Here is a 13,172-nt window from a genome sequence, read left to right as displayed (position 1 = left end):
GGTGATACCTTATTCCTCTGGAATTGGTGACAAGGCAGTGGATCCTGGTGTCCTCTGGAGCTTGAGAGTGGAAGAGAACTTATTTTTTTGAATTAGGGACAAGGCAAAGATGGCCCTGTCTGTATGCACATGAGAAACACAGGCGGTAACTTTGAAATGAGACAATGAGCTCTTATCTTAGTTGGAAATCTTTTTCATTAAGTAACTCTGAAGTACAATTAAATCTGGTGAGGTAAATAAGGCTGTCCTCTGTTCCCGACAATAGAAAGGAGGAGTGACATCCTAAAACTCCCAGGACTGAGTCAATGGCTCTGGTGTCCAGAAGGAAAGAAACTGATCGCTTCCCTGCTGAGTTCTGGGTTCCCTGCCTAGGTTTGCTGGAGGTCTTAGCTTGCTGTACCCATGGGTCTTGGTGCCTGGGGGCAGTCAGCTGATTGGTTGTCTTTCTAGGCCGCACAAGGACAAGGCTGTTGATGGGCAGGGCATTTGCTAGCCCGTGGCCTTTTTCATTTAAAACAGGGACCCAACAGCTTTTGGGAGTCAGTGAGTGCCAGCATTTGACAATTTTGTTTTGGGGCTTCTATCTCTTCCCTGGCACACCTTAAATGCCACAGATGACTCTTTTGCCTGTGGGGTCAGGAGCCTTGTTCTCCAGATGCTTAACTTTAGCCGGGAACAAGAGACGGATTTTACTCTGTGTCCTGAATTTTTTCCTGACGATTGGTGGCTTAAGGACAGCTTTTGGAAGATCTGCCAGTAGGCAGACTGTAAACTGATCCTTTGGAAGACTTGCCTGAGGCTATAAGCTGATTTTTTTTTTGGCTTAGGAGCCCTCCTGATTATTATAAACTTAATTGTTTAGATCTCAGCTGCTTTTAGACCCATCTGTGGTTCTCAAGGCAGTTTGAGAATGAGTGGGTGGAGTTAAGGTGAGTTAGGGCGAGTCTTAGAAACCGCCCAAGCCCAAGCATTTGAGCCCGCCCACCAAGGGCGCGGAAGTCAGACAGAAAAGGTTACACATGGCAGACACCTTAGTGGGAAAGGAAAGAAAGGGTTTAGAGCTTTAGCAGAAAGCTTGGAGATGAAGCAACTCTTATTTTCCTGTTCGCTGGCTAAAGTACCTGCTACACGGTTATGTGGTCAGGTTTACCGGTACCGCAAAGCTGTTAAGCAGCCAGATTTACCGGTACCCACCCCATCCGCCAATGTAAGTGGGTGGTATCTGCCCTCTGTCCCATGGCTGTAGCTGAGTGGAAAATAAAAAATTAAAATAACAAACCAGGATCAGACTCCAATCTTGGGCGTCCCCAAACAATGGAGAGAGATCTAAGAATCAGCTCAAGTTCGCCATCCTCTTCCTCAATGGATGGGAAGGGCTGTGATTGTGCTGCAGTGGTCCACCCGGTAGACCCCAGACGACATTATGCTCCGAGCAAAAATGTGCCTGCCGTTGCCAGCACAGCCTGGACAACCCCCGGGATTGTCTGTCGCAAACATATAGCTCAGATTTCAGCCATTAGAACAGCAGACTCACTGTAAAAAATCATGGCGGTATCAATAGTGGAAAGCCGCGCTTCTCGTGGCTGGCCACCACCCACAGTGGCCAACTGGAGGTGCGTGCTGGTTGGCGGAAGAATCACAAGCCATGGTTACCTTTCTAGAGCTTTATTGAGAGAGAAAGCTAAGATAAAGAGCAACTCTTTCCATTTGCCTGTTCGCTGGCCAGAATTAGATAACTCCCGTAAAAGATTGGGATTTTTTGTTATTTTTTAAAGCATATTTGGGCCATCTCTCAGTACAGAGACGGATAAGCTTAGGAATCTGTAAGTAGGGCTGATCGAGTTGGAAGCCTTATTTCCCATGTCTGCAGCGGAGAGGCAGGAAAAAACAAACATGATCTGGAGCCAAGACCTCCCGGAGGCTGGACAGATCTCGGGCAAAAGCCGCCTTATCAGCTCATCAGCTGATAACCACCCCCCCCCCCCACCCCCCCCCCCCCACCCCCCCGTGAGGCAAGGACTCCCCGGGAGCCCTTAACGCTCTCAGCTGCCCCGTCAGGCATGAAGAACGTGCCGGCTTCACACAGCCCCAGGACACACCTGACGTTGGTGGTCCTTTCGCGAAAAATATCTCAAGCTGCAGATGTGGGAGGTGGCTGGAAATCTGGGTCTGCGATGGGGGCCGACCGTAGCCAGTGAAGACCGTGGCCGGGGGTTCCCCGGTCTCAAGAATAACCAGTGAGGCGCCGGACGCTCAACGGTCGTTCTCATGGATTCAGGAAACCGTTTACGCTAGCCGAAAAGGGGAAAACTAGCCAATCAGTAGAGGTGTTGCATGAGGATTTGTGCGACCAGGCTAATGGAGAGTGATCTGTCGTGAACGAAGCGGAGTTCCCGGTGTGTGTAGGCCAGAGTTTATGTCCCCGGTTCCCGGGTTTCCAGGCGCAAAGTTCCCAGAAGCACCCATTCCCTCACAGCACCAATGTTAGTTATTTATTGGCGCTCTTACCCCGCGAGAAACACACCCTGAACACGACAAATCCACAGAAGAGCTGTTTATTAATATAGGGTAGAGGTGACAGGCCTGTGTGAAGCACACACGTGAGTGAGGAGACAAGACAGAGAGGAGAAGAAGAGGAGAGGAGAAAAGAGAAGACGAGGAGAGAAGAGAAGAGAGAGAGACCTGTGCAACATGGCGCTGGCTTTTTAAAGAGTGAGCCTCGCATGCCTACAGGATCGCATGTGGCTACTCCACGCATGCGCGTAGATTACATGGCCACACATGCTTTACACAAGCATGTAAAGCCACAGAGTCCTAGTCACGCGAGATGTTCTAACCTGGAAATGGCTATTTTGGACCGGAAATAACTAGGCGGTCCTCCGGGAAAGCCCAACCGTGTGGACATGTTGTGATTTCCTATCAATATGCATCAGAAAACAACACACAGACAATCCTAAAGCCAAATAGATAGTCTGTATTATTGGCCTGAGGCTACACAGGGAATTTGCCCAAATCATGCAGCCCTGATCCTCACAGTTCTTTTTCTTTTATGCATAAAAACCGAATCCTGGTTGACACACTTCAGTTAGGAAGAACAATTTAGCAAGAAGCAGAGCTATAGAAAAAAAAGAGACAAGGTTAGCACATTTAGGGGCTTTCCTGGATCCTGGAACTGGGGGCCAGGTCTTTGATGGATTAGGTCTTTCTACCCTTTTTGGCAGGTGTTGAGTCCTATGTGCTGGGTTTTAAGGTCAGAATGGCACCTCTAACATGGGGTCAGTTAGGCTAATGTCTGGGGGGGGCTTGCAAAAATTCAGAGACCCACCTGCTTCTGCTTCCTGAGTGGATTACGGGAGCTCACTGCCATGCCTTTTTTTTTTTTTTTTTGGTCAGGGCTTCTCTGTGTAACTTTAGCTGTCCTGGAACTCGCTCTGTAGACCAGGATGGACTGAACTCATTAGAGATCTGCCTGCCTCTGCCTCCCAGAGTGGGGGTATTAAAGGCATGAGCCACTAAGCCGGGCTCCGACTTAATTTTTTAAAAACATGTTACCCACCTGTAGAATTCTGACTTTACTAGTGTTCCTCGGGTTGTAGCTTACACACCGATTGTTGAAACCATCCTCTCTAACAGATTCAGAACGTTTCTGACACTCCAAAGAATCCTCAGGCTTCTGAGTTCCCTCAATGGCCGGCCCTTCCACTCCGGGCCTTCCCTCTCTCCCTGTGAAGGGCGGAAGCACAGAAACAAACACGGAGTGGTGCAGATGCCAGGTTATAGGACGTTTCCCCTCCTGCTGGAGAAACTTCGCCTAGGTCTAGATCAGGCACTCAGAAGGCAACGACTCGCCACTAGGATCGCCGCGCACGCGCAGACGCTCTACGCTGCCTCCTCTCCCCCGCCCCCGCCCCCATAACCCGGCCCCGCCCCCGACGCCGCGGCCCCGCCCCCGACGCCCGGGGCTGGGTACCGGGACCTCAAAGCGCTCCCGCTCCGCTCAGGCTTCAGTCTGCGGTGGACGGTTCCCGTTGCGCTTTCCTTTGGGTCCGCTTCTGGCGCCATGCCTTCTGCTACGTTGAAGTCTAAGCGCCTGCGCCGGGTGTTCGTGGTCGGCGTGGGCATGACCAAGGTAAACAGAGCTGTGAGGCGCGGCGGGGGAGATCTGCCCCTGTGATGATGCCCGGCAGCCCCGAGGTGACAGGGAAGCGTGGCCGGGGGACGGTCGTCCTCTGCACTGCCGTCCCCATCCTTCCTAGAGTCGCGTGGGCTGCGGAGAGGCCACTCATGGGTTTCATGGTGCTGCTCCTGGGGTCGCGGTGTCCCGGGTTTGTTCCCTCGGCTATTGTTTTCTTCACCTTCCTGTTTCGCCTTTCTCTGCTGAGCCTGTGAGGCGCCCCCAAGATAACCCAGACCTCATACTTCCTTAGATTCTAAATCCCGAGGTAGGCCGGCCGGGCGGCTCACGTCTGTCTGTAGTGTGAGCTTTCGGAGGTGCAGCCAGGACCGGGGAGTTCGAGCTCTTAGAGGATTATGTAGCGAGACTTTGTTTTCACCAAAGAAAGCAAACCAAACGACAGAAAGACATTTGGAGCTTGGACGGAGGCCAGGGCTGTGTGACAGAAGAGATTGTGAATGCCACAGCTCTGCAGTGGCTATGAGTGCTTCTCACACAGCAGCGGGTGTGGATGCAGGTAGAACTAGCGCCGCACGGCTCCTAATGCAGGTGCAGGTCCCTCCATCTTCGGACCATATTGCTGTTTCTCTGGTACTATGGCAACCAGAAGCTCCCATAGCCACCCCTCTCAATCCCCCGACTCCCCTCCGTGCCCTAGTAATGCCAAGTTACCCGTGGCTTCTGGCCTAACTTTCTGCTGCTTTGCGTCTACTTGCATCAGCTGGCACCCCCGGTTAACTTCTTTGTGCTCTTAAAGGGACAGTTGAGATCTTATCTTCAAGTAATCCCTTGATTATCCTGGTTTTCTCACAGAGCCTTGAGCTTAGCTCTAATTTACTTTGATGCACTGAATTTTTTTGTGTAGATATCTATAGTCTCCTAATGTATTCCTACAGGGTGGGTACCATGATTATTCACTACCGTATCCCCACAATGATAATCCCTGCTGATCAGTGTTAGATGGATATACTTTGTGAAAGAGTTACTTGAGAGAAATTTTTTTTCTGTGAAAAAAACAACCTTAAATTATATATATATAAAATCTCCTGAGTGCTGGAATTAAAGTCGTTCACCACCATTCCTGGCAAATTTTATATTATCTTAGTATCTTAGTATCAGGCTGAGAGCATGCAATTCATTCAAAACATGTAAATAGAAAAGTTGACTAATATCTTATGAAACTTAGAGAGCATCCCACTGTTTTTTAGAGGGGGAGCTTCTGATACAGGTGGATAGTAAAACTTTCTTTTTTTAAATTTTATTTTATAATTTAATTTAATTTTACATATCAGCCATGGATTCCCTTGTCCTCCCCCCCCCCCCAAGCCCACTCCCTCATTCCCACCTCCTCCAGGGCAAAGACTCCCCTGGGGATTCAGCTCAGCCTGGTAGATTCAGTCCAGGCAGGTCCAGTCCCCTTCTCCCAGGCTGAGCCAAGTGTCCCTGCATAAGCCCCAGGTTCCAAACAGCCAGCTCATGCACTGTTTGGGAGGCACCCAGGCAGTGGGACTGGGACCTGTCCTTAGTGCATGGGATAGTAAAACTTTCAAAAGTGTTTTCTAGCTTAAAAAAAAAAAAAAAAAAAAAAAAAAAAAGACAGTATCTTATTATATAGGCCTGGCTGGCTTTAAACTTCCCCAGCCCTGGGACTGTAGGTGTCCCCCCACACCCTGCTAGTATACTCCATTTTAAAGTCTTCCATTGGTTGTCTAATGTCTTTTTATATGGACTGTATAGAGAAAGCACATTTTTTTAAAAAATAAGAAACAAATAAAGTATGCTTATTTTTTTCCATTTGGGAGGTTGAGGTGAAAGAGGCATTAATATTAATTCCTTAGGGAGAGCTGGGCATGGTGGCGCACGCCTTTAATCCCAGCGCTCGGGAGGCAGAGCCAGGCAGATCTCTGTGAGTTCGGGGGCCAACCTGGTCTACAAAGCAAGTTCCAAGACAGCCAGGGCTCTCTTACACAGAGAAATTCTGTCTCAAAAAAAAAAAAAAATTCCTTAGGGAAGAGGAAAGGAATAAAAATGGTTTCATCATTAAGTGTATATTCAGTATGGGTGCTACGTGTTATATGTGAGCAACGATGAGGGGAAAAAGCAAGATTGGGCTGGGATCTAACTCACTTGGTAGAGTACTTGGCAAACATGCGTGAAGGCATGGTTCCATCCCACTCTTGCATAAACCAGACATAGCAGTACACACCAAAGTTCCAGCACTTGGAGGTAGGTGGCAGCAGAATCAGAAGTTCAAGGTCATCCCCAACTTCACATAGCAAGTTCTGAGCCAGCCTGGGTTACGTAAGACCTTATCTTAAACAAAGACCAAGGCCTAGCAAGAGGATCTGTGGGTAAAAGTCCATTCCATCAGCCTTCACAACCTGATCTCTGGTCCTCATACACTGCTAGGAGAGTGCTGACTCTTTTAGGTTCTCTGACCTCCCCATGTTCTGTAGAGCAAGTGGACCCCTACACATACTCACTCATGCTTACACACTAACAAACTGAAGGTAGATTTTTAAAAACCCACATAAACAAACAAAAGATAATTTGGAATTTTTAGTTAAGCATGGAAGATTAAAAACATGAACTTATCTCTTGGCTCCCCCCTCCCCCAATCTCATTAAGTCAATGAGTAACAATGTGCGTTGGAGCAGAAATTATAAGGAGAGATGCCAGAAAATATTTAGAAGATTGAAAGTGGATAGAAGGCCGGGTGGTGGTGGTAGTGGTGGTGGTGGCGGTGGCACACACCTTTAGTCCCAGCACTCGGGAGGCAGAGCCAGGCTGATCTCTGTGAGTTCAAGACCAGCCTGGTCTACAGAGTGAGATCCAGGACAGGCTCCAAAACTGCATAGAGAAACCCTGTCTCCAAACCCTTCACTCCAAAACAAACTTAAAAAAAAAAAAAAAAAAAAAAAAAAAAGCCCAAACAACCCAACAACAACAAAAAACCTAAAAGTGGGTAGAAGCCAGTTTGGTGGCACACTATAATTCTAGCACTCTGCGGGAGGTAGCAGAATTATCTCAAAACCAAATAAAACCCAACTACCACAAAAATTCTCGATGTGATACAGTGCTTCCTAGCTTTGTTCTTAGAAAACACACCCCAAAATACACTACCTTCCTGTCGTGGGTTGGGGGAATTATTTGAAATGATCCCAGGGAAAAGTCAACTTGTTACGACATTGTCTTCCAGTGAAGCTTAGTAGATGATAAGCTCTACTCATGCTCAGAAATCGTCCTTTAAACTTACAAAAAGTTTTGTGGTGTGTGTGTGTGTGTGTGTGTGTGTGTGTGTGTGTGTGTGTAAGAAAGAGAGAGAAAGAGCACTCAGATGACAACTTTATGGAGTTGATTTTTGTCCTTCCATCTTTTTGTGGGCTATGGGAAACCCAAGTGACCAGCCTTGTGTGACAAGTACCTTTACCTACCGAATCATCTTGCCAGCCCTGTTCCAACTTTTTGTTATTTTTAAATTAGTTGTTGATACAGGTTATCAAGCCCAGTGCCTTGAGCATGCCAGGAAAATGCCTTAGCACAAGAACCTAATCTTTGGAGATAGTGAGTTTGAAGCTAGCCTGAGCTAACATAGAAGAGACCTTGTCTCAAAAAAAACAACCTCGGCGAGGCGGTGGTGGTGCATGCCTGTAATCCCAGCACTCGGGAGGCAGAGGTAGTGGATCTCTGTGAGTTCGAGGCCAGCCTGGTCTACAAAGTGAGTTCCAGGACAGCCTCCAAAGCTACAGAGAAACCCTGTCTCGAAAAACCAAAAAACAACCCCCCCCCCAAAACAACAAAAAACAACCTCAACAAACAAACAAACCAACAGATAAAACACACTAAATACTAATGTTGAGTGGGAGGTATTAATGTGAGTTTATGAGATCTTTCACCTTTTAAAAATATTCCTAGCTCTATCACTTGAAGAGACCTAGAAAAGTAACCAAATCAGTTGTGCTCTTGATGTTAAGACTGAGGTTCTGAAATATCGTTTATTTTTTCCAGAGAAAGTGTCTTATTAGTCCCATTTCAGGTCTCAAACTCACTATGTAGCTGGGAATGACTTCTAACCTTCCTGCCTCTATTTCCTGAATATCCAGATTATAGACGTGAGTGTCCTGTCTTGGTTATGTGGTTCTGGAGATGGAACCCAGGGCTTCATGCATGTTAGATACTCTACCAATTGAGTTATACCTCCAAGCTCCTAGACCCCCAACCCCTGACATCTTTTTCTATGAAGAGAACGTGTTGGTTGGAGAAATTGCAAAATCTAGGTGAGGTAAGAGATGATCAAGATAAGTTTGGAGAATTTTATCATATTAATTATGAAGAAATCAGAGTCCCCTTGGGTTATGTCAAGATTCAGGTGCCAACTTGACAAAGGTCTCAGTGACCAAAACTAGGACAGTGTGAACTTTGAACTTTGTGTGTGTGCACGTGTGTAAGAGACTAAAGAACAGCCTTAGGTACCATTCCTCAGGCTCTGTCTACCTTGTTCTGTTGTGATGGATTCTCCCTTGTCTGTGACTTCCAGTGAGCCCCTGTGACCTGTCTGTCTCTGCTAACCTTGGGGCTGGAGTCATAAGTAGGTGACCACACTGGGGCTTTTTAAGTATGCCCTCCCATCCTCACCAAGGCAAGCATTTTACCAGCTAAGCTGCTTCCCCAGGCTAACCATATGACCTTTAAACATGATAATGGTTTAAATTGAATTAGAGCCCAGTTCTATTGTGTCCAAATAATTCATTTATACCTTAAAAGCAAATCTTTAGCCGGGCGGTGGTGGTGCATGCCTTTAATCCCAGCACTCGGGAGGCAGAGCCAGGTGGATCTCTATGAGTTCAAGGCCAGCCTGGGCTACCAAGTGAGTTCCAGGAAAGGCACAAAGCTACATAGAGAAACCCTGTCTCGAAAAACCAAACAAAAAACAAAAAACAAACAAAAAGCAAATCTTTGTAGGATATTAATGAACCTATTCATTTTCTTAAAAACCAATTAAAAGGAAACAGTTCCTAGGAGAAAATTAGGAATCCTGTATCTGCTGGACAAATAAATATTTTTGATGAGGTGAGTGGTGAGGTTGGGAAATTACATAATATCAAATTTGGAAGATATATATATATATATAAAACTTACAGAATTGCCATTTTGTTTGATTTTTGAGACAGGGTCGCTACATGCCTCTGACTGTCCTGTAACTGATTATGTAGATCAGGCTGGCTTTGAACTTAGAGATCTGCCTGCTTCTGCTCCTGAGTGCTGGAGCTGAAGGTGTGAGCCATCACATCTAGCTAGAATTACCGATTTTTTGTTTTGTTTTGTTTTTTGTTTTTTTCCAGACAGGGTTTCTCTGTAGCTTTGGAGGCTGTCCTGGAACTTGCTCTGTAGACCAGGCTGGCCTCAAACTCACAGAGATCCACCTGCCTCTGCCTTCCGAGTACTGGAATTACAGGCGTGCGCCTCCACCACCCGGCTAGAATTACCGATTTTTAAATTTTATTTTACTTTGAGGCAGGATCTCATGTAGTCCAGGTTGGCCTCCAACTTCCTATATAACAATAGATGACCCTTCCAAGCCTGATCCCCTTCCCTCCACCTCCTGAGTGCTAGGATTTCACGTGTGAGCCTGTACACGTGGTCTGTGCAGTGCTGGTGATCAAATCCAGAGCTTTATGCATGGCAAGAAAGCATTCTACCAACTGAGCTACAATCTCAGCCCTGGAACCATTATTTTGTAGGTGACCAATGGATAACGTTTGTGCCAAAAGACACATTTGTTAAATGAATGGTTCATTTGTTTATGGATCCATTAATTGGCTCAATGAAGATTTGATTGCCTGTCTGTCTGTCTCTCTCTGTGTATGTGTGGTCAGTTCTCTCCTGTCACCTTGTGGGATCTGGGGATTGAACTCACATCAGGCCTTTGAACTAGTGCTTTTTACTACCAAGCCATCTCATAGTCTCCCCTTCCACTTCCCTTTTTGTTGAGATATGGTCTCTGCATTTTGCCCAGGTTGGCCCCAGACTTCTTGGGCTCAAGTGACCCTGCTGCCTCAGCCTTCCTCAATACCTTGCCTAGATCAAAGTACAGGATTTTATTATAACACATTATGAAGAGTTCATTGGTATGGTTTCAATTGCTCATTACAATTTCCACATTACAATTCCACATACAACTTCCACGTTAAAATAATTTCTACCTGTTAAGTTTTACTTAGTATTACAAAGAAACATCCATGGCAGGGGTTGTAGTTCAGTGGCAGAATGTTTACCTACCACACATCAAGGCCTCGTTTGCTATTGTTTTTTGTTGGTTTTGCTTTTCTTGTTTTTGAGACAGGGTCTTACTGTGTAGCCTTGGCTAGCCTGAAGCTTGCTATGCACACTTGACTGGCTTAGAACTCACATGAATCTGCCTGCCTCTTCTCTGCACCTTAGTGCTGGGATCAAAGGCATGTGCCACCATGCCTGGCGAGGCTTTGGGTTTAATGCCTAGCACCATTTGAAGAAAGGAGTAGGCGGGGGAGAAGGCTGGGCGGCTAAAGTGCTTTTCACAAGTCTGGATTGCTAGAACCATGTAAATGCCAAGCAGGTGCCCAACCTGTAACTCTAGCTATGGAATGCAGAGATAGGATCCCCAGAGCTGGAGTGCCTCCAAGATTATCCAGGCTGAAAGCTCTGCATTTGGGTGAATGATCCTGCCTCAGTGAATGAGGTGGGCAACCAAAGGAGGATGAATCTCTGCATCAACCTTGGGCCTTCATGTATGTGTGTGCACATGTAGTATGCCTGTGTACATGCACAGTACACACAGACATGGAAAAAGAGAAAGAATATTTAAATATTTTTCTAATTGTATCTCTGTGTCAGGTCAGATTTATTTCATAGACTTCAAACAAAACAGTGTATAACTGAAGATATGAGCAAGTATCAGCTATGAATCTGTCTCTTGGTAAACCAGATATCAACAGGGAAAACAGAGATGTGGGGCCTGTGCAATGGTCCAGTGGGTGTGTCCCACCACTCCTGGTGAGCTGAGTTAGATCCCTGACCTAAAGCTGAAGGAGAGAAACACCTCTTCCAAGTTGTCCTCTGACTGCACACAGAATAAATAAATGGGGAAAAAATGGTTCCCTGGGAAGCTTTCTTATTTTGTCTCCTAAATTAGTCTTTGCCAGGTTATTCTATACTTATGATGGTAGTGTTATTGCCTATTTTGTATTAGATTGGAAGCTCCCTAAGAGTAAGGACTGGGTGTTTTTATGTTCAGAGTAAAGGAACATGGCAGATGCTTGTGTGTGTGTGTGTGTGTGTGTGTGTGTGTGTGTGTGTGTGTGTGTGTGAGAGAGAGAGAGAGAGAGAGAGAGAGAGAGAGAGAGAGAGAGGGAGAGAGAGGGGGAGAGAGAGAGGGAGAGAGAGAGGGAGAGAGAACAAGCCCTATGATGCATGTATACTGTGTGAAGAACAACTTTTGGGACTCAGTTCTCTCCTTCCATGGTGAGAATGAGGCTTGAATGTAGATTTTCAGATCTGTACCGGAAGTATTTCACTTGCTGCCCCCCCTTTTTTGTCCTGGGATGGTGTCATAAATCCCAGGCTGCCCCAGAACTTGGTGTGTAACAAGCTTCCTGCAGGGGTTACAGGCCTTGGCCACCATGCCTCATTACTCTACCCACTTAGACATAGCCTTAGTGCAGTAGTGTTTTTGTTGAATGGATAACTGAATGGATTTCTGTGATACTCTTGTGAAACAAAACAAAACAAAACCCTCTGTACCTGTTTCTATTTATCATCCTCTTCTGTATTTTAGTTCATGAAGCCTGGAGGTCAAAATTCAAGAGATTATCCTGATATGGCAAAGGAAGCAGGTAATAGAAAAATATTTTTGAGCATTGAATAGCTTATTGTGTGGTCTGTGCTTATTCCATGAGTAGAACAGCCTTGCAAGCACAAAAAGAACCACCGTTGTGGGGAAGAACTCCCATGGAGCTTGTCCGGGGGTGTAGAGGAAAGGGAAGGAAAAGACATATGGTCACGTTTAGCACCATATAGTCAAAGCAGACATCATTCTGTACTTTCATGTGTTACTAAGCTGTGTGTTGGGATGGTGTCCTACTTAACTTTAGTTGTCAAGTTGACACAGCCTAGAGTCACCTGAAAAAGGAGTCTCAATTGAGGGATTGCCCAGGTCAGATTAGTCTGTGGGGAATTGACAGTTCATGGATGTAGGAAGGCCCAGCCCACTATGGGCGACACCATTCCTTGGGCAAGTAGTCCCAGTTTATGTAAGAAAGTTGGCTAAGCATGAGCTTGTGAACAAGACAGAAAGGGAGCTAGCCAGCAGTGGTCCTCCGTGATTCCTGCATTTGAGTTCCTGCCCTGATTTCCCTCAGTGATAGTCAGTGAAGGGAGGTGTGAGCTAAATAAACCCTGTCCTTCCCTAAGTTGCATTTGGTCAGATGTTTTGTCACAGCAACAGAGGGTAACTGGGACAGATGGCAGAGGCGCTGGGGAGAGGAAAGCAGGGTCATTGTCTCGGTCACTTTCTCTTGCTATGGAGAGACACCATGACCAAGGCTATTTATAAAAGAAAACCTTTAACTGGGGGCTTGCTTACAGTTTTGGAGGGTAAGTCCATCACCATCAAAGTGGGGAGCATGGCAGCAGACAGGCAGGCGCTGGAGCAGCAGCTGAGAGCTTACGTCCTGATCCACAGGCAGCAGGCAGGGAGAAAGCTAACTGGACTTTTGAAACTTCAAAGCCCACCCTAGTGACACACCTCCTCCAACATGGTCATATAGAGTTGGTTCTGCACTAGGATGTAGCTCAGTTGCTACGGCACTTGTTTAACCTATTATGCTCTGGGCTCACCACCCCCATACATACCATAGAAGATGGCATGGTGGCCTTCCCCTGTCACCCCAGCACTGGGAGGTGGAGGCAGGAGGATTAGCAGTTCAAGGTCAGCTTTAGCTATATAGTAAGTTATAGGCAG

General features: G+C 46.5%; 1 protein-coding gene across 1 annotated transcript in view; it reads left to right on the top strand.

Moving 5' to 3' along the window:
- Nucleotides 1–3,942: 3,942 nt before the first annotated feature.
- Scp2 (sterol carrier protein 2) overlaps nt 3,943–13,172 on the top strand; it is an 89,748-nt gene continuing 80,518 nt past the window's right edge. Inside the window, exons 1-2 of the mRNA XM_036179096.1 lie at nt 3,943–4,129; nt 11,988–12,045. Coding sequence (XP_036034989.1) covers nt 4,061–4,129; nt 11,988–12,045 — 127 coding nt within the window. The 5' untranslated portion in view covers nt 3,943–4,060. The remainder of the gene's footprint in view (nt 4,130–11,987; nt 12,046–13,172) is intronic.

The sequence above is a fragment of the Onychomys torridus genome, chromosome 2, assembly GCF_903995425.1.
Source record: "Onychomys torridus chromosome 2, mOncTor1.1, whole genome shotgun sequence".
Lineage (NCBI taxonomy): Eukaryota > Metazoa > Chordata > Mammalia > Rodentia > Cricetidae > Onychomys > Onychomys torridus.
This window is presented reverse-complemented; position numbering and strand designations above follow the sequence as displayed.